This window comes from Rana temporaria, chromosome 1, assembly GCF_905171775.1.
Source record: "Rana temporaria chromosome 1, aRanTem1.1, whole genome shotgun sequence".
In the NCBI taxonomy this organism is placed as follows: domain Eukaryota; kingdom Metazoa; phylum Chordata; class Amphibia; order Anura; family Ranidae; genus Rana; species Rana temporaria.
The window spans coordinates 484,731,521-484,759,490 of NC_053489.1; the positions used below are offsets into that span (position 1 = coordinate 484,731,521).

Below are 27,970 nucleotides of genomic sequence, written 5' to 3' on the forward strand. Positions count from 1 at the left end.
TCTATACTTTTTGTTTCATTTAATGTGAGAAATTTAGTGGAACAAATCATAATTTGATTATGATTGACTGCCTAGTGTGAAAATTACAATGCACAAAATAGATTCTATTTTACAGATGAAAAATATAAAAAATGTTGCAGATTTTGTCCTGGCATTCATGTTCTAGCCCTGCCTGCATCTCGAAGTAAACATTTATACTGGCTGTAATCCTACTTTTCTGTTAAACCCCCATTCTAATGGCGCATACACGTGATCGGAATTTCCGACAACAAATGTTCGATGTGAGCTTTTGGTCGACTGTGTGTATGCTCCATCGGACATTTGCTGTCGGAATTTCCGACAACAAATGTTTGCGAGCTGGTTCTTAATTTTTCCGACAACAAAAGTTCTTGTCGGAAATTCCGATCGTGTGTATGCAATTCCAACACACAAAAAATCCATGCATGCTCGGAATCAAGCAGAAGAGCCGCATTGCCTATTGAACGTAATTTTTCTCGGCTCGTCGTATGTGTTTTACGTCACTGCGTTCTTGACGTTCGGAATTTCCGACACTAGTCTGACCGTGTGTATGCAACACAATTTTGAGCCAACATTCCGTCTGAGAAAAATCTAGGGTTTTCTTGTCGGAATGTCCGATGGTGTGTACGCGGCATAAGGCTTTAAAAATAAAGGCTTTATGTTCCCTCACAATGTATGATGGTGCATCTATATGTGCAAATCAGGGATCAGAAAGATCTCTCAATTATAAAACTGTTTTTAAATGCATGCAATAATGCTTTATGTATTTTGACATGTGTATATGGTCTTTTTTATTTATTTTAGTTCTAAAACAAAAAATAATTTAATAATTAATTTATTTCAACCCAGTCTTGTATAAAAGTTTCATATGATTGCAGTCTTCATGTTGTGCCCTATGCTGGTTTTGGTCCCTCTGAGGCCGGATTCACACCTGTGCAAATTGGTTGTGGCTTAAACCGCATCCAATTCGCATAACATTATAAAATACAGTGTTTTCAATGAGGCTGGTTCACATATGTGCGATGCATTCGCACTGTGCATTGCCGAAAAAACGTGTGCCTTTTCTAGGCATTGCGGTGCGGCTCAGGTGCGAATTCAGGCCCATTATCTTCTATGGGGATGCATCTGATTCGCAGATGTGTTCATTTCTCTTGAGGATTTGTCTCATTCACCTCAATACACTTCCCCCCTCCCCCTCCTCTCTCCCAGGTCTCCAAATTCGCATCTAAAAACGGAGCTGATCTGCTGAACAGTTCTCTTATCTCTCTGCAGTTTCGCACTGCACAAGTGTGAATCCGGCCTAAATGTTCTTATTTAATATATTGCTGCTGATGAAGAGCTGATTAGACCTGCCTGCCTTGTCTGATCACTTCCTAATGTTTAGCTAGCAACAGCTGCTAAAAGTCACGAGTTTTTGGAAGCTCATTGTAAGGGACTGTTAACACCATTTGCGCTGAGCTATGATTGCAGCCTTTCCCAATGCAGGTCTAATGCAGTCCCAATGCATAGGCGAGGCAATTTGCCTTATGGGCTGTGTATGAAATTTCAATAAAGTTGAAAAAAAAGTAAATAGTGCCATGTGTCATTTACGGCTCCCTTCATAGAGCGCTACACCATCGTACGTGGTATAACGTGGCCACTAGCATGATTTAGCCCTAATTAATATTTGGTAAATAAAGAGTTTACAGAAATCATTTAAAATAAAAAGCATAAAACATACCAGTAAGTTTCTAACCTTCATTAAAAACAATTCAATCAAAACCCAATAAATTTCCTTTTAAATTATCTTGTGGTTTTACTGTAGGTACAGTGAAAAGTTGCAGCATTTGAACAAAGATTGGGATACAAACAATAAAAAAAAAAATGTCATTTATATTGCAAATTACATGTTATAGTGTGTGCCCAGCCAAAAATGTTGTTCTACTGTTCGATAAAATGGGTTAAGGTTTTACGGCTATGCAAGATTCTGTTAGAGATATTTCCACAACACAGACAGAAATAAAAATGTTTTTTATATTGGGGTAAGGCAGTGCTTCTCAATTATTTTCTGTCATGCCCCCCCTAGGAAGAAGAAAACATTTTGCGCCCCCCGCGCGACTGTAAATAGTATCATTTGTCTATAAAATTGTTATAAGTACACCTCTGCATAACACTGTATCCACATATCCCCCCACACAGTATTGCCCTTCTTCACATATCCCCTCACACACAGTATTGCCCTTCTTCACATATCCCCCCCACACAGTATTGCCCTTCTTCACATATCCCCCCCACACAGTATTGCCCCATCACATATCCCCCCCACACAGTATTGCCCCATCACATATCCCCCCACACAGTATTGCCCCCTTTACATGACCCCCATCACATATCCTGCACACAGTTTCCCCCATCACATAAACCCCCTTTTCCCCCCACAGCACAGCCCCCACTCCTCGTCCTTAACATTTCCATATATTTTTCCTCCCTTCCTCCCTCTCCACTCCTACCTGTAACTTTTCAACGCGGAGAGCAGGAGGCGGGACATTCGTCAAGTGAAGCCACAGCAGCACTGGGCGGGGCGGCGAGACTTTTGGGCAAACTGGTGATTGGCTGCTAGGACCGCCTCCTAGCAGCCAATCACCTGCTGTCCAACATGACAGGCTGCTACCTCTCTGGTCCCATCCCCCAGTTCAAAAATGTCCCGCCTCCCGCCGTCCGCTCCTCTAACTAGCGGAGGAGGCTGGGGACAGAAGCGGATACTAAATGGCGCGATCGCCGCGGTCCGGAACGAGCCCCCCTTTATGGAGCCTCGGGCCCCCCCTGGGGGGCGCGCCCCACTATTTGAGAAGCACTGGGGTAAGGGAAGGCTAGAACTCTTGTCAGATTTGTATTTTTTTCTCTGTCCATGTTGAAGCTTTCCCCTCACTTCCTGTCTGGTAAAACTGCTGTTAGCAGGACAGGAAGGGAGAGTAAATCTCTTACAGAGCATCAGATAGCAGTAAAAAAAGGAGTTTTAACCCCTCATTATATAGCCTAAATGTAGAAGAAAATGTTTTTTTGCTTCATGTACAAGGAAAAGAAAAACACCCATGCAGTCATCTTCATTCCTGCAGGCTCCACCTAGTAGTGCAACCAGTCCCCTGCAGCTTCCTGGCTAAGCTGCTCTCAACTGTGGTCACATGTTTTCCCCCACCCTGTACAATACAGGGTTAATAGCCCGGCATGGTTTGTGATGATACTGGGGGGACTGCTCACATACCAGAGCTTCGGGGAGAAGAGGAAAGCCCCAGAGTCTGGAGTTGGGTAATTTATGCAGTCTCTTCTTTTAAATAATTCAGCCTACTCCTGTACCCCCTATTCTTAAATAGCATTTAACCCAGGAGCCCCAATGCATGAGTATTTTTTTTTTGTGCCTAGAATTGGGCTTAATAAAAAACTTTGGATTTGTATGAGAAACCCCATAGAAATAGAACTACAGGTAATAGCTAGTTTAACCCCTTAACGCAGACGCCTTCTGCCCCTTTAAGGGTTTCTGATGCAGGGAGGTGGGGCAGGGTTTATGATCATGTGGAAGCTGTGATTTGGCTATTACAGCAATCACATGATCAGAAAGCTCCCGCTGGCAAGTAGCGACCGAGAGCTTTCCGTTAGACGCCAGTAACTGTGTCGGAGGCGCACGCTCTCAGCACAGGTTTGTTTACATTTTGAAATGCAAATATGTGGCCGCTCGGCGTGAAGTCCCACCGTGAGTCTGCATTATTGTGTACTGTCGGCGTGAAGAGGTTAATTGATATCTGGCCTTCTGTTGTGTATCACTGTTTGCAAATAAAAAAAATTCTCCTAGTGTGATTTTACATCTATCTATATATCATGAGTGCTAGTGAATAACATTGCTGTTTCTGCCAGCCTTGTAACAGAGACATAGAAAATAGTATTTGTATTCTGTACATGCATAGAAAATATGTATATACATTTAAACAGTGGCTTTGTTTAATTCAGAAGCTATATAGAATGCTAATCTTGTACTTTCTATCATTTTTATTTATTTTTTTCTGTTTTATATAGCGTAATTTATTGGAGAAATCACATGTGTACTCTAATATGGTAGTGGTGATGTTGGTCTTTTGTTCATGGTAATTACCTAACGACTAGTAACTATTAGAAATGGTAATGCTTTCATTGTTTTATCAGTATCTATACCATGGGTGCTCAACCTATGGCCCTCCAGCTGTTGTGGAACTACAAGTCCCATCATTCTTCTGCATTTGGGAGTCATGTTTGTAACTTGCAATGCCTCATGGGACTTGTAGTTCCACAACAGCTGGAGGGCCACAGGTTCAGCACCCATGATCAATACCAACTGATATAAAGGGAGTCGGTATTATAATGAAGTTCTACAACACAAAAATGTACATGGCATCCATGGGAAGATTCAGCTTAATGTTTGCTGCATGCGTATTAAAGCATGTAGGTTTATTATCAGTTTCCAGTAATTAACACGGCTATTTTTGCATTTTCTTATTTCCGTTTTTTTTGCTAAATTAATTGTTAACCACTTCCCTACCGCTGGACGTCATATGACATCCTGGACTTTCAGTGAGGATATCTGAAAGATGCCTGCAGCTACAGGCATCATTCAGATATCCATCTCTTCAGCCGGTGATCCTGTGCTCCATAAGAACGATCATATCGGAGGTTCCGCCGCTTGATCGTTCTTATAGGCGACGGGAGGGGATGTCCCCGTCCCCCCCGCCGCCATCCGCTGCTTCTCCGGGCTCTCCCGTGCCAACGGAGACCCGGAGAAACGATCTGCCGGATGGGAGGCATAGAGATGACTGGTGACCAGATGGTCACCAGTCATCGCTATGACCGGAATTTAAACAAAGCCGTAATTGCGGCTGAAAGAATGAGATCCGTGAATTTTTTTTTATGATCTCATGCTTTCCAGCCTGGAGGAGAGATGTGGGGTCTTATTGATCCCACATCGCTCCATAAAGGGGACCTGTCACAAACCATTCCTATTACAATGGATGTTTACATTCCTTGTAATAGGAATAAAAGTGATCAAAAAGAAAAATGTAAAAAAAAGTGTAAAAATAAAATAAATGAAGTAAAAAAAAAATATATAAATAATAATAAAAAAAAAATTAAACGCCCCTATCCCCGGTAGCTCGCACTCAGAAGCGAACACACAAGTCCCGCCCACATATGTAAACGCCGTTCAAACCACACATGTGAGGTATCGCCGCGTGCGTTAGAGCGCCAGCAACAATTCTAGCACTAGACTACCTCTAACTATAAACTGGTAACCTGTAAAAAAAAAATAGGTACTAAAGTTTGGCGCCATTCCATGAGTGTGCGCAATTTTAAAGCGTGACATGTTGAGTATCTATTTACTCGGCGTAACTTCATCTTTCACATTATACAAAAAAATTGGGCTAACTTTACTGTTTTGTTATTTTTTAATTCATGAAACCGTTTTTTCCCCCCAAAAAAAGGCGTTTGAAAAATTATTGCGCAAATACCGTGCGAGATGAAAAGTTGCAATGACTGCTATTTTTTTCCCTAGGGTGTCTTCTAAAAAAACATATATAGTGTTTGGGGGTTCTGAGTAATTTTCTAGCAAACAAATTATGATTTTTATATAAGAGAAGTGCCAAAATAGGCCGGTATGGAAGTGGTTAAAGTTGACATTTAGGCTGGGTTCATACTGCAGCACTCTACGGATCACAGCAGGAGTCCGGTGCATCCCCATTCACAGTTTCAGGTCCGATTTCAGGACAAATTTTGGACTTTAATTCAGACCTGAAACAGACTAAAAGACTCGCAGGACTCCTGTGCAAATCGCACCGGAGCCACTGCAGAGATGTGTGACCCGGCTCCATAGAGAGCCAGCCACAATCTCCTGCAATGCGAATTGGATGCGTGGAAACCCACATCCATATGTTTTTATTGTTATTTTTTGGTGTACAGCACCAAACATATTAGTTATGAGTAATAATGTTTACTCCATGTCCTGCAGGTTGCAGCTTCATGTAAAAATCTTTCCCTCATATCAACAGGTACTGCACAGAGCAGCAATTTCCTAGTGCTGCAGGGGTTAACAGCAGCGACTCCAATTGTGTAAGGGACGTATGCCCATTTGTCTACTCGTTTCTCCCCCTCTACCATACACAGAACATGTACTATTATTGTCCAACAATGCGATGCACTCTGTGAATTGAGGAGGAGCAGATGAATGACCAGATCGGATCTACCTTGCCCATTCACAGGACATGCTGCATTGCAGGCATAAGTCCTTGACACTTAAGTCCCTGCTGTTAACCCTCTGCAGCACCAGAAGATCACCACTCTAGGAAGTATCCGACGGCATAAAGCAAGGATTTTTACATGAAGCAGCTATTCCCCCCCAAAAAAAAAATTACAACTTCAGCTATAAAGTTCTTCCTGTGCAATGCATAATGTAATATTTTGATTTATTTTCTTAAAGCATTGTCTTCACGGGGTACTACTATGGAAAGGGTGCTTAGGTGCTTAGAGGGACACAATTTATAAAAATTGTATTCTCTAATTTTAGATATAAGGTACACTTTTTTTTTTTTTGTTTTTGTTTTTTGCTCGAGACATATTAAATGTAGGTCTTGTAAAGCTCACTCAGTAATAATGGAAGAAAAATGACCCCAGCAGTGAAGCACAAGTCATTACAGCCCATATTCCAATAGCATTCCAGTAATAGCTGAACACTTTTTAGCCACTCTGCCAAACATGTATTGTCAGCTTTTTAGTTGTAAACTTTGGCATCTTATGATCAGTTTTGACAAGCTTATAGCCTTTGATTAGAGAAATTCACATTGTCCTATGAATATTCCTATAGATGTGGATGCTCATGGTTTTCAGAAGTCACAGTGGAAGCTTTCAAAAAGGAAAAAAGGCCATCTGAATTGCAGTGTTACTCAACACAGTACATTTTGACAGGTTTTCTTAGGTCTTCTGGAATATATCAACCATACCCAAGAATATGCCTCTTACAGTCACCTTTTTTTTAATTACATTTTTTTAAAGGATTTTTTTTAATTCCGATAAGGAAATTTAGAAGACTTGCCTAAAAAAAAAAATCAATTACTTTTTTTTTTGTATTTAGAAAGACCCTCACACAACATAGTTATTTTTTTATCTAACATTTAGGATCTAAGGAAATTCCAGGTTTTCAAACACCATGGTACTCACTTTAAGGCTCTTTGAAACGGGCGGACTGTTCAGGTCCCCCTGCCAGTTTTATTGGGCAGACTTGAACGGGCGCTCTGTGCTCCTCTATGGAGCCACGGATGTCAGCGGTGACACGCCCGCTGACATCCGACCCGTTCCGATACGCCAAAGTGTGACGGAGGAAAAACCTACTTTTCCATCCGTCTGGCGGATCGGGTGAACACGGACAGACGGTCCGTGTTCATCCGATCCCCCCCCTATAGGGGGGAGCAGAGAAAAGACAGGGCGGTCCCTGCACAGTCATCCGCCGGCTCAGCGGGGATCAACAAAGCGATCCCCACTGAGCAAGCGGAGGTTCACGGGGCAGATCATTACTGATCCGCCCTGTGTGAAAGTGGCCTTAGAGAGGGAATTGCAAAACGATCTCAAAATTATCTTTTAAACGTTATACTCTATTATTGGGCAGATTTCTCCTGTTGGTATCTTGCAGGAACATTGAAGATGTTTTGACATGTGCAGAAAGTTTTTTGTCAGCTGTGATTGAATAAATTGTTTAGCCGTTTTTACTTCCTCAGGGATGTTTTAGACTGATCATTTCTACAGGTTCACAGCCTATGCAGTGCACCTTAGTCTGCACTAAAGACTTTACTTTTGGAGGATGTATTACTTTATTCTGGTATTAAAACAGTATCTCAGTAGCTGCTCTTTCATGTTTCCTACCTAGCCAGCAGGCTACTGTGTATCCAGTTTTCCATTAAATAGCTTTTTAAATACAGGTGTGTATTTGGTAGACTGTTGGGATTATTTAATAAAGCAATCAAATGCACTGATGTGCAAAGTGGAGTAAAACATGAGGCTATTTCAAAGGCTTGATCTCTGAAAGAGGAAATTTAATTGGTTTCTATTGGCTACTACAAATTGCACACTGCACCCGGCCTATTTTTAAAGGATCAATCCACTCACAACTGAAATTGCAGTTTTTGGTAGAGCCTCGATAATTGGGTCTCTTGAATAAGGATGAGCTCCAGCGTGTTCACATAGTACACGTGCAGAGTCCGCTAGGAAGTCTGCATGGCACTGCACTAATCACAGCCAGGGAGACATTGTCCCGATGCAGCGCCGTGCAGACTTCCTGGCGGGCTCTGCACATGTACTATACGAACACGCTGGAGCTAATCCTTACTCTTGAATATTGTTATACCCTGTGGGAACTTTGTTGATGAGATCTCTGAGCTTAAAGTTCTTGGGTCAGCACACTTGCCATGGCCATTGTAAGGGGTTATTACTTTTCTTTTTGGATTATTTATTTATAACGTATCATGCAGAATACAAATGGAGAGGTTGAAACACATGAAGATGGATAGGGGCATCCGGAAATTCCAGGTGGCAAGAAGACCTCCAGAAATCGAGGGTCTAATCAAGCCCACCTGAATGAACTAACTCTTTAATAAACGTCATGTTATCATGGCTTCTTTGTGATTTTGTAAAGAATTTGCATTTAAACTATACTCCAATTTTTCAGGTGGGGGGGGGGGGACAAAACAAAAAAACTTGTTCTTAAGCAAACACATTTGTAACTTAGTTTTAAGAGTTTCTGCATAATGATTGCTTGTTTGAGTGGATATTGCAATATATGTACAGGCAGTCCCCGGGTTACAAACAGGGTTCTGTAGGTTTGTTCTTAAGTTGAATTTGTATGTAAATTGGCACTGGTAAATCTTTTAAGTGTAATTCCAGCCAAAAAAGTAATTTTAATGTTTTTTGGATAGCACAGGGAAGGGTTAACACCCCTGTAACATTTGTTTTGCTGTGTGTGCCCCTGTTCAGAAGATTTCACCTCACTTCCTGTCCCTGTGACAAGTGGATTTTGAAAATTTGGAAGGATTGGTGATAAAGCTTCAGTGGAGATATCTTTTTTCCATGATGACTCTTAAAGGAGTGAATTTCCCTTCTTAGGGGGTAGATTTACTTTCACTTCCTGATGTTTCTCTCCATTTGTAAGTATGAGTTGTATGCAAGTCAAATGTTTGTAACTTGGGGACTGCCTGTAGTAATACACACAGTTTTGCTGTGGGTCACTTAATGGCATGCATTTGATATGGAATGGCACTCATTGAGACTAAAGACACCTATTTATAGAGTGATATTTGCACCCTTTCTGTTTTTCACAAGATCTACCTAATAAAACCCTTTGCATCACCTAACCCACCCACCTTTTTGTGTGTTCTGTACTTTTTTTTTTTCTTTGTTTGCCTAATACTTTGTTTTATTTTACAGACACTTTTTAGTCTTTTTTTTTTCTTTAGTAGATGTTTCACATTTTCCATTTTCTTTCTCATCCTTCCAATTTCATTTCTCATTCTGTGTGTGCCACTGGATTTTCATAAGAAGATCACCTTATTTATGCACAGAAAAAAGGTATTACATGGTTTGGATTTGCAGAGATAAAAACTGTGTGGATTTACACTTCCAGCTGATGCTTTTCGCTGTACCTAAGGCATGCAAGGAGGCGTTAAGTACTTTGAGCTGTGTAACTTTGTCTAGCCCAATTTAAAGCCCGGTAGCCTAGTGTTGTGTAGAAAACTACAAGCTAGTATACTTTTTACCCGTGTTAACTAGGTGTCACTTTGGTGTTAATTTTGTGTTAACTATTCTAATTCGCCCCTGTTTATTCAAGCTTAAGAAAAACGTCTCTACGTTAAGTCAGGACACATACACTGGCCACTTTTGGCAAGGTCTTTCAGGTGAACCTGTGCCCAGTTCTTGCACAATAAAGTATCTACACACTCTGAGCAAGCAGTAAAAACACTTCTACCCCATTAATCTCCACATATCTTATATCATTGTGGAGAAAATAATTTGAAAGTATCACAATTTAAAACTTTACTTTTTTTCTATGGAGACCAAATATTGGCAGACTGGCAGCCTTCTAAAGTAAACACAAAGCGGCTATTTATAAGCTGTTAAAAACCAGCTGAAGTCTCTTTGTTGTGATAAGAGGGTATTTTAGAGTTATTTACTTCACATTAAAAGCACCTAGAAAGGTTAGTTATGTCTTGTTTTAAAGCTTTCCTGCTACATATTAAGATAATGACCATTGTCTGGACACAGGTGTACTTTCACTGAAAATGTTTTACATTGTGGGAGCACACCAGAGCACCTCTGTGAAATTAATACAAAAGCTTACATTTACTATACATATAAATGTACTATGCTATGCATACTCAGTACTATAGGGTTTTAGAAAGTAGCGCTATCAATCTTTCGCACTTTTCATCTCTTTTGTTTTCTATAAGTTTGGTCATTGCTGTTGCATAAGGGACTGGTTCACACCAGCAGCACACTACAGCATGTAGCCACTGGATTGAGCAGGGTGATGTGATGTGCTAGGTTCAGCACATCTGGTATGCATGGGCTGTAACTTAATGAAATAGTAATAGTTTACCCATTTAGAGCCTCTGATTCTAATACCTATCAGCACAGAAGGGATGCGCCCCCCATGTGTCCCTTGTAAGCTAACGAGCAGCATTGCCATGTAAGGCTTATTCTGTTTATTTATTCATAAGAAAGAATCTTGTTATATATACGCTTGATATGCAGGACAAACAGTAGAGTATGCCCCCTTTTACATTCAAAATTACACTTTTGATATTTTCTTGACAGTATGCATATTTTGGCCATGGCTGAGAACACCTCCCTAACCACCCCAAGCCACTGGACTAAGCACTGATAACATTGCTGTAATTTTGCCATATACCTAGAACAAATCTGTGACCTAACATGCATGCACTGACAGCTGAAATCCTAGGTTGCTCTGTACATGTGCGGAATCTTTGACAAGACCCACTTCACAGGCCTGCTGGTAAAAATCAAATATGGTAGACTTTATGCATCTGTTTTGTGGCCCACTCCAACCTATGTGAAAAAGCTTGCAAAATAAGTGTACTGCTACAGAACGATCTAAACTTCCTTAAGCATGGATCCACTTTTACAGTAATGTGTAAGTTTAAAGTATAAAGACTATTTATACAAGTAGTCATCTTACACGTTGGGTTGATTAACTAGCATATTTACTTGAGAGCAGAGGCTATTCACTTTGTACAGTGCATGATCACTTCGCTTAGCAAATAATGTGAAGCTGTGTGGTTTATCTTTTATACCTGATCATGAGCAAGAAACATTAAAAACAAAAACTAAAACAGTTTTTTTTTTTTAACACGATTGGATGATTGAAATGAGCATGGCTTCACCTTATTTACTAACAAAAGTAAACAGTATCTAGTATCAATTCCATTGTTTTACGTTTGCTTCTTCAACATAATGAGAGGGAAGGGGATTTACCAAATCTACAGTGACAGATGTTGGAGCAGCTGGACATACTAACCAATCAAATTCAATCTTCAGCTGGTTCAGTTAAGCTTTATATTTTAAAGATAGAAGCTGATTGGTTGTCATGCACATCTGCTTCACATTCTGGTTGATCTAGTCCTAATAAATTCTTCTCATTCTTTTTTTACCAGTGTCAGAACTCCCTAGAATCCAGACAGTGCCTAGATTTAATCCAAGATTTTGATTTACCACCTTGAAGTTCAAGAAAAAGTAGAGGAAGGGGCTCAGTTTTTCCTGTGCTGGGCTCACAGTCCACTGCAGTATATAACCTTAATTTTCTTTGTGGTAGTATGCATTAGGCTAATCTCTGTTCAGGAGGCTGCAGCTGTTTCTGTTTATTATCTATATACAGTAGTACCTTGGATTATGAGCATAATCCGTTCCAGAAGCATGCTTGTAATCCAATGGAATCCATAGGAATCAATGGAACCTCAGCTAATTTGTTACACAGTGACTGCTGGTGTATGCAGTACTGTATGTGGCCAGAGGTGCGGGGGCGCCGGTGTATTCAGTACCGCATGTGGCCAGAGGTGCGGGGGCGCTGGAGATACTCTGATGCGGCGTACACGCGATCATTTTTCAGCATGACCAAAAAACGATGTTTTCCCAACTTCATCATTAAAACGACGTTGCCTACACACCATCGTTTTAAAAAAATGATATAGCAAAGCGCGGTGAAGTACAACACGTACAACGGCACTATAAAGGGGAAGTTCCATTCGCCTTTGGGCTGCTTTAGCTGATTCCGTGTTAGTAAAAGACGATTCGCGCTTTTCTGTCTGTTACAGCGTGATGAATGTGCTTACTCCATTATGAACGGTAGTTTTACCAGAACGAGCGCTCCCATCTCATAACTTGCTTCTGAGCATGCGCTGTTTTTTTACGTCATTTTAGCCCACACACGATCATTGTTTACAACCCGAAAAACGACATTGTTTAAAACGATGTTAAAAAATGCAGCATGTTCGAATTTTTTTTTTTTAAGTTTTTCAGAACCTGAAAAATGTTTTGTAGTACACACGATCATGATGTTTTTGAAAAACAAATTTTTTTTCATGCAGAAAAATGATCGTGTGTACGCGGCATCAGACATTCATAGACACGGAATGTCTCCAGCACCCACGCACCTCTGACTAAATGCGGTACTGCACACCCCAGCGGCTTAAATCCTGCTCATCTTGAGAGACAGGGCTCGCAAATCAAATCAGGTTTTTTTTTTTAATAGCTTGTACTGCAAAACATTTGTAAACCGTGTTACCCGCAATCTGAGTTTCCACTGTACGAAATTAACCAGGCATTTTGACATTTACAAAATGTTGATCATTTCAAGTAAGAAAAAATGACTTTGATTGATTTCCTACTCATATACAGTATAAAGTGTATCATACAAGCAAACTGACCTGCACACCGTCATAAGAATTCTTGTTTAAGCAAAATCTATTTCTTTTGAAGATACTATTAGTTCTATGTTTATAAAATTGATATCCTCTTTTAGACCATAAAAAATGCAGGAATGTGAGGTTAGTATGTAGGGTGTAGATCATGTTGTTTGTTATGACTGGCAAAGGAAAGGTTACAGAACTGTTTAACTACCAATGTTTGTAGTTTAACAATGAATGCAGAGATACCGACAATAAGAATTCTTACATTGGCAGTCATCTTCTGACCGCCAGTGTCTATACTTTCCCAAATGAGGTTTGCTTACCACTTAAAGCGACTATGCCAAGAAAAGAAATGTGGGGCTGGCATTACCAAATACTTTCTGAAAATTCTAGCTGCCTGGTAGTGTTGTACTTTAAGAAACTGACTGTAGATGAGTGTTATTCCTTATATTTATACTTGTTCCAGTTGTCAGTTGTTACTCAACCACCATTAAAGTCAAAAGGTCCGCGTGACAGCCAAGAAAATGGCATCTCAAAAGTAGAGTTCAGTAATGGCAGCCTCCATTATCCTCTCATGACAGATTCCTTTTAGGGATAGATCTTCTGTTACTAACACAGCAGAATCCCTTTGCAAATTAGTGGGATCTTCACAATAAATATTCCTGGGTTATTTTCACATTGCTTGAAATATGTTTCGAAACAAAATGTTAAAATAATTAAAAGTATAAAAAAATAACTATTGAAAAATAGTATCTTGAATTCTTGTGAAAGCCTCCAACATAATGAAACATAATAAAACAAGTGTCCATCATTGTTGAATTCTTCTCCTCCATGATGTGTTGCAAATATCACTTTGTAATGAAGCATAAACACTTCATTCACCCTGCACCGATGTCTGTACAAAATTCTCACCAAAAGTGAGCAGGGAAGTATGTCAGCAGCTCAACCCCCCTTCTCCCCTCCTGCCAGGCCAGTGAGAGAATGCAGCGCACTTCACGCATGTACAGTAGGGACCCGGCTGTGAAGCCAAAAGGGTACACTGCCAGGTTCCCTTACCAGCAATGGCGGCTGCAGTACCCGACCAACCAATGTAAACATCGGCTGAGGTGCCGACATCGCTGGACTCCAGGACAGGTAAGTGTCCTAATATTAAAAGTCAGCAGCTACAGTATGTGCATCTGCTGACTTTTAGGGCCAGATCCAGAGAGAGAGTACACCGGCGTATCTACTGATACGCCGGAGTACTTTCAAATTTCCTGCGTCGTATCTTTAGTTTGAATCCTCAAACCAAGATACGACGGCATCTGGGTTCGATCCGACAGGCGTACGGCTTCGTACGCCTTCGGATCGTAGATGCAATACTTCGGCGTCCGCTGGGTGGAGTTTGCGTCGTTTTCCACGTCGGGTATGCAAATGAGCTTTTTCCGACGATCCACGAACGTACGCGCGGCCGTCGCATTCTCTTACGTCGTCTCTAGTCGGCTTTTTCCGGCGTATAGTTAAAGCTGGTATTTCACGGCGTATAGATAGACTTGCCATGTTAAGTATGGCCGTCGTTCCCACGTTGAAATTTGAATTTTTTATTTTTTTTGCGTAAGTCGTCCGTGAATAGGGATGGACGTAACTCACGTCTAAGTTCAAAAAATGACGTCATTTCGCGCAAAGCACGGTGGGAAATTTTAAAACGGAGCATGCGCAGTTCATTCGGCGCGGGGACGCGCTTTATTTAAATGAATCGTGCCCCCTACCCGCCGATTTGAATTACGCGCCGAGAGATACACTACGCCGCCGTAACTTACGGCGCAAATTCTTTGTGGATTCAAAGAATTCAAAAGTAAGTTACAGCGGCGTAGCGTATCTCTGATACGCTGCGCCTATCTAAATGTACGTGGATCTGCCCCTTAATTTTTAAAGGGGCGGGTGGAATTCCTCTTTAATTATACTCTCAGAGAGCTGCCCCCATCCTCATCCACCTTTCATCAGTCCTCAGTGTTACCTTCAAGGCCAAAATTCCCACAATAGTGTAACACTTTTTAATTTAAAATTATAAATACTTATATAAAATACTCATAATTACAAAACGACATTTAAAATCACAGGGAATTTGCAACCTTCCCTCTCACTTTTAACAGATCCACACAGTGGTAATAACTGGCAACAGTGGGATACAAATAGAGTCCAACATTGGCATCTCTCACCCGCTCATTGATCGGGAACTGTAGTGTTTCTCTTCATATCACTCTACAATGTTAGTGGGTGACAAGCAAACATGTACGGACTTCTCCTAAGAAGAAGGGAGAAGCCTATGCATGCTTGCTTGTCATCCCACCAATGCCAATCAATGCCACCAATCAGCTTGTTCAGTTAATCTTTGACAATAAAAGCTAGGAGCTGATTGGTTACTATGCACAGCTACACCAGATTCTGCGTACTTCAGTTTTTCTAAATCTCTCCCCCTCGTCGATTTCACTAGTTTGTGTGGTCTTATTTCAATGTTTTCTATGTTCTTTCCACTTTTTGTGCTTCAATTTATTTTGAGATGGTGACACATTTCTAAACCCGCATTTAATACACTTTTGAACTAACAGCGCAGTTTCTGATAGCATGCTAAAATGTATGGCATATTAATCTCCTGTAGGGGAAAAAAGTTCAACCTTGCAAATCCAACATGTGTAAATAAATCTTCTGATATCAAAAGTATTGCCTGTCCATGTTGATTGCAATGTACAGGTTTAAATTAGACTAAACATTCAGTCATCAGAACTGTATCCCTTTACACATCAAATGTGTGAAATCCGGCACATTATAAGTTAAGACGATTGAAAGACTAAAAAATTGGAAGAGCTTGACTAAATGCATTTTTTTTTCTTTTTTGATAACTTGATTTATTCTCAGGAATGCCTAAAATTGTGAGCACAAACGTCTCTTCTACGTAATAAATACCTTTTTATTGTTTATTATTGTTATACAGGATTTATATAGCCCCAACTGTTAACGCAGCACTTTACAACGAAAAGGCAGACAGTACAGTTACAATACAATTTAATACAGTAAGAATCAGAGGGCCCTGCTCATTGGAACTTCTAACTTGAGATATTATAATATGTTAATTGGTGCGTGTAGTATATCAGAAACAAGTGTTCTTCATATAGTCAGACCCATGAGCTCCCTAGGGCCATTGACTTAGTAGCAGTTCCCCCCCCCCCTCCCCCCAAAGTTATGCAGCTATGCTCAACCTGCACATCATTTATTAAGAGTGAATATTGGCTTTTATAGCATAAAAGGCAATTAGAATAATATATGCAGATAGCGTTTGGTACGAGTTTAGCTTGGAGGATCCAGGGACAAAATATATCTAGATATATATATCTAGATATATAATATTTATATATTATTCATTCTTTATACACAAGTCCCTATTGAAGTGCAAGGCATGCATTTTATTTAAAAACAAACTTTACATTTGACTAGAACCATTTAGCATCACTTTAACATCACTGATCTCCAACACACAAGTCTAAATTGGCTGTCAAACGACCCTGAATTTATTCATGTCACTTGAATAAAATTCTAATTTTGTGACACTGCAGAGATACCTGTTATCTGATGTAGTGAGAGCACATAAATATATCTCCCTATACCAAGCATAAAAGACAAGTGTGATAACTGTTTTTTCTTTCATTATTTACTCTACTGTTTTTAGAATACTGCATGTCTTTTAAATTCCAAAAGACAGCCAGGTGACTTACATAATAGTACAATGTAAATGTATATGTTAATTATCACTATACCTTAAAGGGTAAGTTTATATTTTCATGAAAAATATGTATATCTAGAACCCACTGCACATAGGCGCTGTGATGCTCCCATGCTGCCAGTGTATTGATCTGTACACTGTATATGGCAATACACAGCTCTGGGGTGAGTATCTCTCGTAATGCTTGCAATGACCAGCGTTCATTGGTCAGCATGACTATGCTTCCTTCCGGGACACCTTACTGGCAAAAGCAGCCTCAGATGTGTTTCTGATTTGGCTTTGCTCACCAATTAGCACCTGTCATTGCAAGCTAACGCATAAGGACTACAAACACCATAGAACAACCAAAGAAAGGGACATAATGTAATCCGATTCTGTAAAAGCACAAGATTTACCTTGAGTGAGAAAATAGTCACATTGAGATCAAATCATTAATCTGTTCGTTCAGATTTCAGCTCACTGCATGCAAGTAAAATGTATACAAATGTTTTTTTTGTTTTTTTTTATTGAAAAAAGCCAACTTCATTTGGATAAAAGTCATTTTACAAAGTAGTTGCTTATGTAGAATAATAAAACAGTACATTTGAACAGTCATTTTGTGTGAGATTATTTGTACATACAAGTTGAGGGGCAGGTTTATGAGGGTATAGACATCCAGTATATAAGAAACTTCATGTCAATCAGCTACCAATACAGTTCTGATTAAGATTTTCATGGTTAACGCCTTCATAGGGCAGTCACTTTCTACTTTCATCTAAGTATGTCTGTCTTTTGGGCTTAGATTATTTTTGGCACAAGTTTCTCCATCCTCTAACCATCTATCCCACACCTTTGAGTAAAATGTATACAAATGTTAGTAAAGTAACATATACTGTAACCTATTAAAAAGCAATAGTTAAAACCACTTAGGACAATGGCTGTAAATTAGTCTAGCAATCCAGAGAAAGGAATAGAGGGAATTTGTAGTATTTATTGTTCATTTAATTTTCTCAATTATTAATAATTATTATTTATTGAAGGGCTTGACATTTTTAATGGACTGTTTTTAGTATAGTGTTGCAGTATTCTTTAATGTAAAATCGTATGCACATTCAAGCAAAACATGGGGGATGGGGTTTTAAACAGGAACAGTGCTTAAAGTTCTGGACAAAAAACTTTCAAAACTGTTATTTTTTTTTACAATGCCCTTAAATAGATTTTCAGACTGTGTGCAAAAAATAATGGTGTTGACATAATCTGTTATGAATGTGTAGTGAGTATATGTATGTGTTGCTGAAAAGCAAATGTAGAATCCATGTTCTAAAAATATAATTTACCCAATTTTTTTGTCAGCTTGTTAATTGGCCAGTATATAGTGACCGGTCATTATCATTTATATTCCATAATGTTGTTAAACCAAATGCATGTACATATACTGTCTAGCCTTAGTTCTTTTCTTTTTCACGAATGCATAGCTGAATTTGTTAATAAGATGATGCATATAGTGTACATTCACATGTTCTTTGGTTTGTGAGATTGACTGTTGTTGTAATTGTGTTAATTACAGGAGCAACAGCTGCAGCTCGTAAGGAAGTAATCAGAAACAAGATCCGAGCTATTGGGAAAATGGCAAGAGTGTTCAGTGTACTGAGGTGGGAAATCTCTACTGTATCCTCCTTTTTCATACTTGTCACTCTTGAACTTTTTGTCCCTTTTATGTAAACAGACGTACAGACTTTGTTCCTAAAGTACTAATGCTCTAATTCAATAATGCAGTGCAAACTGAAAGCGCAATAATATGAAGAGGAACCTTCTTTGCCACTAAAACAGGCTTTCCTCAAGATTTTGGCATTTGCATGTGGGAATTTGTGCAGATTAGGCTAAATTAGCTTATGTAAGGTCAGGTAAGGATGTTGGACTAGAAGACCAAGCCTTACAATCAACATTCCAGTTCATCCCAAAGTTGTTGATTATTTCTAAGTTTAGGGCTTTGTGCAGGCAACTCATATTCCTCTACCCCATGCTTGTGGAATAAAATCTTCATGAATCTGACTTTTGCACAGTCATGCTGGAACAGAAAACTTTTGCCACAAGGTTGGAAGTGCACAATTGTCTAAAATATATGTATGATGTAGCATTACCAGTACCTTTCATGGGAAGCACTCAAACTGATTATTTTGGTGGGATGTCCACATATTTTTGGACATATAGGGGCAGATCCACAAAAGGATTACGCCGGCGTATCTATTGATATGCCGGCGTAATTTAAAATTTCCAGCGTCGTATCTTTGTTTTGTATCCACAAAATAAGATACGACGGCATCTGGGATCGATCCGACAGGCGTACGTCTTAGTACGCCGTCGGATCTTAGACGCAATTTTTCAGTGGCCGCTAGGTGGCGTTTCCGTCGAAATCCGCGTTGAGTATGCAAATTAGCTATTTACGGCGATCCACGTACGTCCGGCCGGCGCATTTTTTTACGTCGTTTTCATTCGGCCTTTTCCGGCGTATAGTTAAAGCTGCTATATGGTGGCATACGCAATGTTAAGTATGGCCGTCGTTCCCACGTACAATTTTGAATTTTTTACGTCATTTGCGTAAGTCGTTCGCGAATAGGGATTTGCGTAGAATGACGTCACCGTCGTAAGCATTGGCTTGTTCCGGGTTAATTTCGAGCATACGCACTGAGATCCACTGTTCCTGATGACTGCCATTTCTTAATTACATTCCGAACAGAGGATATTGACTGATTGATATAGCCTTCTCCAGCTTTGTGAGCGTCAACTATTTTCACTTTCAGTTTTCTAGACAACTGCTTAGAAGAACCCATGGTGCTGATTTTTGGGGCAAGGTCAGATGAGTCTGGGCATTTAAAACCTTTGAGATTGACATCACCTGGTCTTCCCAGACGATGATTGAGAACAATCCATGACACTGGCAGGTCTCAGCTTTGCAAAGGGGGCAGTGCATGCTATAAATTTTGCAGGGTGCTCAAATTTTTGCAGACGCCATTTTTTTGTTTTCTGTAATTTTGAAAGTGTAAATGATGGAAATATAATCTAACTTTTTTTGACATATTATAAGAATGTCTAATCTGTAATTTGATGCCTTTTGGAGATTTTTCCATCTTTCCTTGGCTTTGTTATGCACATTAATACAAATTTTTACCCGGGGTGCCCAAACTTTCGATTCCCACAGTATATATATATATATATATATATATATATATATATATATATATATATATATATATATATATATATATATACACAGTCCTGATCAAGGCCACTTGAAAAATGGCAAAAAATCATGTTTTACATTGTTGGATCTTAACAAGGTTCCAAGTAGAGCTTCAACATGCAACAAGAAGAAATGAGAGCGAGACAAAGCATTTTTTGAGCATTCAATTAATTGAAAATAACCAATAAACTGAAACAGGCTGTTTTTCAGCTGATCAAAAGTTTAGGACCACACCTCCAAAAAAAAACTAAACCCCCCCAAAACAAAAATACCAACTTCCAAACATGAACTCAGTAATGAGTAGCTCTGCCGTTATTGTTGATCACTTCAAAAATTTGTTTCGGTATGCTTAATGCAAGCGTTTCCATGACGTGAGTGGGAAAATTTCTCCAAGTGGTGAAGACAGCCGCACGAAGGCCATCTACTGTCTGGAACTGTTGTCCATTTTTCTAAACTTCCCTTGCCATCCATCCCCAAAGGTTCTAAATTGGATTTAAATCAGGGGAACATGCAGGATGGGCCAAAAGAGTGATGTTATTCTCCTGGAAGAAGTCCCTTGTCCTGCGGGCATTGTGTACTGTTACGTTGTCCTGTTGAAAAACCCAGTCGTTACTACACAGGCTCTCAGTCATGAGGAATGCTCTCTGCAACATCTGGACATAGCCAGTGGCCGTTTGACGCTCCTGCACTTCGTGAAGCTCCATTGTTCCACTGAAGGAAAAAGCACCCCAGACCATTATGGCGCCCCCTCCACTGTGGCGCCTAGAAAACATCTCAGGTGGGATCTGCTTGTCATGCCAGTAACGTTGGAAACCATCAGGACCATCAAAGTAAAAAAAAATTCTCATCAGAGAATAAAACTTTCTTCCACCTTTGAATGTCCCATGTTTGGTGCTCTCTTGCAAAGTCCAAACGAGCAGTTCTGTGGCGTACAAGAAGATGAGGTTTTTGAAGACGTTTTTTGTTTTTGAAGCCATTCAGTCTCAGATGCCGTCTGATGGTTATGGGGCTGCAGTCAGCACCAGTAAGGGCCTTAATTTGGGTCGAGGATCGTCCAGTGTCTTGATGAGAGACCCTGCTTATGCAGTTCAGCAACCCGACCACGTTCAAAAAGGGAGAGTTTTTTTGCCTTTGTCATCACAACGTGTGACTACCTGACAGAGAATGACAATGAATCCACATCTTTGCATCGATTTGGCCTTTTAAAGGCATGTGGTCCTAAACGTTTGATCAGCTGAAAAACTGCTGTTTCAGTTTATTCGTTATTTTCAATTAATTGAATGCTCAAAAAATGTTTTGTCTCACTCTCATTTCTTCTTGTTGCATGTTGAAGCTCTACTTGGAACCTTGTTAAGATCCAACAATGTAAAATATGATTTTTTGCCATTTTTCAAGTGGTCTTAAACTTTTGATTAGGACTGTATATACAAAATATGCCATGATAAAATATATTTCCCTAATGTATTAGAAATTAAAAAAAATCTAACTTGGAAGCACAGCACTCATTCAAGCAATGTAAGAAGTGTCAACTGATATCATTTTCTGTTTACTATATCTGTAATTATAATAGCTCTGAAGCTTCACTCCGTCTATAAATGTGTTTGTTGTCTTTTTTTTTTTTTTACAAAGCCCTTCTGATTGTTTGAGCACAGTGTCTATCTTGTAAGCAATAACCTGTGCATTTTACTTTGAGGTCATGGGGAGATTATCTGTCACTCTCCTCTGAGCCTCTCTTGCTGTGCTTTCAAGTAATTATTTTAGGTCCTTGGTCTCGCTTGGTATTATGTCCCAATTTATTCTGGGAGCTGAGCCAAGAGCAGGCTTCCAATCATCACAGGTGTAAACATAGCTTTCAGCTGCTGCGTACTCCTTGCTGTGAATATAGCCATACATATAAAAACGTACAGCATTGCGTAGAAGTGCCACTCTACTAAAAAAAAAAAAAAATAGAAATAAAAAAATAAACAATGTTATTGTAATTAGTCTTAATAAAGCTTTAATTTTAGCCCATGCATCTTCAAGGGTTCCACATGGATAAAATGTTTAATTAGTACTATTTTAATTGATTGTAATCAGCTGTGATCAGTTGTGGGCTGTTTTTGCTTGTGGAACACAGTGATCTCTTGGAAGATCATTAAATTAGAACTGTGAAAAAAGCTGGTCATTAAAAGTAAAAAGGTTCACATAAGGTTATCTTTTGTTATTAGTCACCATTTTCCTTTGGGACAGTAAAAAAAATATCCACTCTATCAAAACAACCACCTTGCCACTTCAGTGACTTTGCTGAATTTGATATATACTAGTAAATGTAACGGGAACGAAAAATAGTGGCGAGGCAGCAGATACCTTAAAATGGGCACAAATATAGTATGATCTAGTATACACAATGATCAATAGTATACACATTATAAGGGTAGGTGACAAAATAAATTCTGAAGCAGCTTGGGGGAACGTCTCAAAAGCATCTTAAATTTGTCACTAATACACAACAGATATAGTGTCAATTTTTAAATGGCAGAGAAAGCCACAGGACCCATATTGTTTAATACTCTTGTGGAAATTCACATGCTTCAAGATGTGTGATTTTCCACAAGATAGAGAACTGATGTCACTTTATCGTTTGGTACATTGATTGGGATTGGTTTGTGATGGCGAAGGAGGATAGGATTGATGGATTGACAGGTGATGTCCAGTTATTTGACATTGTCCTTTTCAATTTGAGTACCATAAAGTGACAACAAAAGAAATTATATAATTTCCTTCTTAAATATTGTAAGGGACCAAAGAAACTTATTTGCTTAGGCTGTCAAAACAGATATACTATAGCAGCGGTCCCCAACCTTTTTGGCACCGGGACCGGCTGCGTTGAAGGAAATTATGCCAAGGCCTGGAAGTTTGGCGATGCAGGTTTTTGTGGGCAGTTTGTTGGGGCAATGGCTGGTGCTTCAATCAGCACGGCACCATGGTTGATATGGTGTCAGGATGATTAAAGTGCATTATTTCTATTATTGCATTGTAATATAAAAGGAAATAGTTCAACTCCCCATAATGCAGAATCAGTGGGAGCCCTGAGCGTGTCACTTGCCACCAGATGCAGCTTGTCACTTGCTACGTCACCTGCCACCAGATGCAGCTTGTTACTTCCCCCGTCACCTGCCCCCAGATGCAGCTTTTCACGTCACCTGCCACCATATGCAGCTTGTCATTTGCCAGGTCACCTGCCACTAGATGCAGCTCATCACTTGCTACGACCACCTGCCACCAGATGCGGACTATCATGTCGCCTGCCGCCAAATGCGGATTGTCACTTTCTGTGTCACCTGCTACCAGATGCAGCATATGTAAATTGACTGGACCTCAGAGAGTGGGCAGGAAGGCGAGAGAAGTGAGCTCTGTCGTGCTGCTCTCCGGCTCTGTCGTGCTGCTCTCCGGCTCTGTCGTGCTGCCCGGCCACCCGCCGGCCGGCTCTCGGGCTATGTCGTGCTGGCCGGTCGGCTCCCGGGCTCTGTCGTGCTGCCCGGCCGCCCGCCGGCCGGATTTTTGGCTCTGTCGTGCTGCCCGCCGGCCGGCTCTCTGGCTCTGTCATGCTGCCCGCCGGCTCTCCGGCTCTGTCATGCTGCTCTCCGGCTCTGTCATGCTGCCCGCCCGCCGGCTCTGTCATGCTGCCCGCCCGCCGGCTCTGTCATGCTGCCCGCCCGCCGGCTCTGTCATGCTGCCCGCCCGCCGGCTCTGTCATGCTGCCCACCCGCCGGCTCTGTCATGCTGCCCGCCCACCGGCTCTGTCATGCTGCCCGCCCACCGGCTCTGTCATCCTGCACGCCAGCCCGCCGCACTCAGGCCAGTGGTTTGTACTATAGTATAACCCCGGATTACATACAATATCCACAAAACTGGTGATGCAAATGTCATACTTATTCAGTTATGAATGATGAGGCACTAATATGCATCACTAATGGGCAGCATTTATATGCAGCACTAATTGGCACTGATAGGTGGCACTGATAGGCAGCATTAATGAGTGGCAATGATGGACGCTGAAAGGCAGCACTGATGAGGAGGCACTGACGGGCAATACTGATGGGCACTGATTGGCATTCCTGGTGGGCATCATTGATGGGTCTTCACGGATAATCGATGCACTGATTATCAGCGCAGATCCCCCCTCTCAGATGAGCCACTGATTGGCTCTCCTCTACCTGCGCCTTGTCAGCGCAAATAGAGGAAACAATGATAAATGGCACTTCCTGGTTACGATGTGATCAGCTGTGATTGGACACATTGTAAAGAGCCTACATCATGGGCTCTTTACCGAGATCGAGAATCATAGATTTTAGGGTTACTAAACACAAAAATCAAAAAGGTGGGACTTTAAATGAGACTGTGGCCGTCCGGCACACAAGCCTCCATCCCCGGTAATATGGAAAAAAAGGGGACTATTGGGGACTAAGGGAAGGTTGGGACTTTAAATGAAACAAAGCATTAGGGCAGAACGAATCAGTAGATATAATAAATTAGACTGTTTATTATTGGCATATAGGGATATATTGCACATAAGATAAAAAATTGTATATAATGTGTTAAAATGCATAATGGAGACATGATCGATCAGTCATAGTAAATTTCCAATAATAACATGATAGACAAAATAACATGTGATAAACAATGTAACCAGCACATTTGCTTGGTCATAATACATAGTAGATCAATAGGTATGTTAAAGTGCATGATGAGGAAATGGCTGATCGGTCCTGCAAGATTCCAATGATGACATCATAAACAATGTAACACATAGTAGTAACTGTGATCAACAGTAGGCAGTAATGGTATTAAAAATAGGGTAGAGATAAAAATAAAAAACATGAGGAGTCAGTCATGAATGAGTAGTAAAGATAACATGATGGGCAATGTAACACATACTGAACAATGTAGCCAGCAATTGGGTATACATAGTAGGTCAATAATGTGTATAAGATAAGTAGTAATGACATGACTGATTGATCATGAAAAATTAAGATGGTAGAATGATAAACAATGTAGCATAATAAGTACTGTGATCAGCAGTATATCCAAAAATAGTAAAACCAAAAAAGTAATATATAGGGGTACATGATTCGAACATTCACATGCCCATGGTTGTATCCATGATTACGGTGACATATCATCTATGGGGTAGGCTCGACGCGTTTCGTGGACTTTTCCACTCATCAGGAGCAATTAGGAGCTAAGGATACCTATAATAAGACATAAATGGTAATAAGATACTAGTTAGGGGTAGATAACTAGAGAGGGAAGAGGGGGAGCACAACTAGGTGGTCCAAACACTCTTACCTGGGGTAAAATATATGACAAGGTAGAGAGTAATGATGTTGATAAGAGGCATCAAGGGGGAGAGGAGAGTGACCCCAGCGGGAGCTGACATGGGAACAGATTGGCGGCAACCGAGATCCAGTCTCGAGGTGTAGAAAGTGCTGAAGTGGTGATTATCTTGTTCAATGATACGATAGCAAGTAAGAGCCCCGAAAGGCTTCTGTAAAAGCAATGTAAAAAGGCCATGCATCAGGATAATGAGCTTGGCTAAATTATAAAGACCAAAGAAAAGGAAGTGAAAAAGTGAAAAAAAAAAACATACCAAGTAAGAACCCAGGGTGAGAGAAGTATAAAACATGCAAGGTGGTGGCAAAAAAGCCACCAACGTGATTGGAGTGACTATTACCTGATGGTAGATGAAAACAAGTAGGGAACAGTGGAAGTGATCAGAAGGGATGATAGAAGAGAAGGAAGACCGTGCCTGCCAGTGTCTAACCCCACTGAACGCCACGCCAGCGTGCGAGAGAGGAGCGAATGCCGCACACAAGCAGAGTCTCCTATATGCGGGCGCCCGGCTCCTCCCCATTGGCAAGCGCTGATAGAAAATCAATGCGTCATCACGTGGCATCAACGAAGGATGCCGGGCGTGTGAGCCTGAGGGCGTGACGTCGATGCGTAGCGAGTGCGTCCCCCCAACCCCGTGGTCAGTAGACGGAGGGGGCCTGGGGGAACGCCGCGGTGCGCATCGCAGCTCCCGATTGCTGAGGTGACAAATGCCCAACCCCCAGATAAAGTACGCCTCGCAACAAACATGTAGTAGGTAATCCTATGAGAGGATGGCATGTTCCAAGGCGGCATAGGGGGTAGGTAACCAATAATGCATGGGATATTAAAGTAAATAAATGTAATGTTTCCATCCCTATTCAGTTGAGAATCATAGATTTTAGGGTTACTAAACACAAAAATCAAAAAGGTGGGACTTTAAATGAGACTGTGGCCGTCCGGCACACAAGCCTCCATCCCCGGTAATATGGAAAAAAAGGGGACTATTGGGGACTAAGGGAAGGTTGGGACTTTAAATGAAACAAAGCATTAGGGCAGAACGAATCAGTAGATATAATAAATTAGACTGTTTATTATTGGCATATAGGGATATATTGCACATAAGATAAAAAATTGTATATAATGTGTTAAAATGCATAATGGAGACATGATCGATCAGTCATAGTAAATTTCCAATAATAACATGATAGACAAAATAACATGTGATAAACAATGTAACCAGCACATTTGCTTGGTCATAATACATAGTAGATCAATAGGTATGTTAAAGTGCATGATGAGGAAATGGCTGATCGGTCCTGCAAGATTCCAATGATGACATCATAAACAATGTAACACATAGTAGTAACTGTGATCAACAGTAGGCAGTAATGGTATTAAAAATAGGGTAGAGATAAAAATAAAAAACATGAGGAGTCAGTCATGAATAAGTAGTAAAGATAACATGATGGGCAATGTAACACATACTGAACAATGTAGCCAGCAATTGGGTATACATAGTAGGTCAATAATGTGTATAAGATAAGTAGTAATGACATGACTGATTGATCATGAAAAATTAAGATGGTAGAATGATAAACAATGTAGCATAATAAGTACTGTGATCAGCAGTATATCCAAAAATAGTAAAACCAAAAAAGTAATATATAGGGGTACATGATTCGAACATTCACATGCCCATGGTTGTATCCATGATTACGGTGACATATCATCTATGGGGTAGGCTCGACGCGTTTCGTGGACTTTTCCACTCATCAGGAGCAATTAGGAGCTAAGGATACCTATAATAAGACATAAATGGTAATAAGATACTAGTTAGGGGTAGATAACTAGAGAGGGAAGAGGGGGAGCACAACTAGGTGGTCCAAACACTCTTACCTGGGGTAAAATATATGACAAGGTAGAGAGTAATGATGTTGATAAGAGGCATCAAGGGGGAGAGGAGAGTGACCCCAGCGGGAGCTGACATGGGAACAGATTGGCGGCAACCGAGATCCAGTCTCGAGGTGTAGAAAGTGCTGAAGTGGTGATTATCTTGTTCAATGATACGATAGCAAGTAAGAGCCCCGAAAGGCTTCTGTAAAAGCAATGTAAAAAGGCCATGCATCAGGATAATGAGCTTGGCTAAATTATAAAGACCAAAGAAAAGGAAGTGAAAAAGTGAAAAAAAAAAACATACCAAGTAAGAACCCAGGGTGAGAGAAGTATAAAACATGCAAGGTGGTGGCAAAAAAGCCACCAACGTGATTGGAGTGACTATTACCTGATGGTAGATGAAAACAAGTAGGGAACAGTGGAAGTGATCAGAAGGGATGATAGAAGAGAAGGAAGACCGTGCCTGCCAGTGTCTAACCCCACTGAACGCCACGCCAGCGTGCGAGAGAGGAGCGAATGCCGCACACAAGCAGAGTCTCCTATATGCGGGCGCCCGGCTCCTCCCCATTGGCACGATCTTTACCGAGATCAGCGATGCGGTGTGTCAGAGCTTTGCGCCTGGCTTATCCTGTTGGACGTCATATGACGCCCAGTCAGGATAACTGATCCCCGGCCGGCATTCTGCTATAGGCCAGGCGGGATGTGGTTAAATATGATTTGTATATAATGGATACTGTGTATTGTCCATCCTCCCTTTTCTTTGCACATACC

General features: G+C 40.7%; 1 protein-coding gene and 1 long non-coding RNA gene across 6 annotated transcripts in view; one reads left to right on the plus strand and one right to left on the minus strand.

Annotated features, from left to right (window-relative positions):
- PPP3CA (protein phosphatase 3 catalytic subunit alpha) overlaps window positions 1–27,970 on the plus strand; it is a 353,670-nt gene that overhangs the window by 303,805 nt on the left and 21,895 nt on the right. For 2 of the 5 annotated variants that reach the window (XM_040329963.1, XM_040329989.1), the window contains exons 11-12: window positions 9,595–9,624; window positions 18,281–18,365. In XM_040329963.1, coding sequence (XP_040185897.1) covers window positions 9,595–9,624; window positions 18,281–18,365 — 115 coding nt within the window. The remainder of the gene's footprint in view (window positions 1–9,594; window positions 9,625–18,280; window positions 18,366–27,970) is intronic. The other 3 variants (XM_040329982.1, XM_040329997.1, XM_040329973.1) reach the window with 2 other exon arrangements.
- On the minus strand, window positions 24,453–26,732 carry LOC120918438. Its single transcript, XR_005744376.1, has 2 exons — window positions 25,283–26,732; window positions 24,453–25,185 (listed from the first exon to the last, which is right to left on the minus strand). It is a non-coding gene; the product is annotated as an uncharacterized LOC120918438 (long non-coding RNA).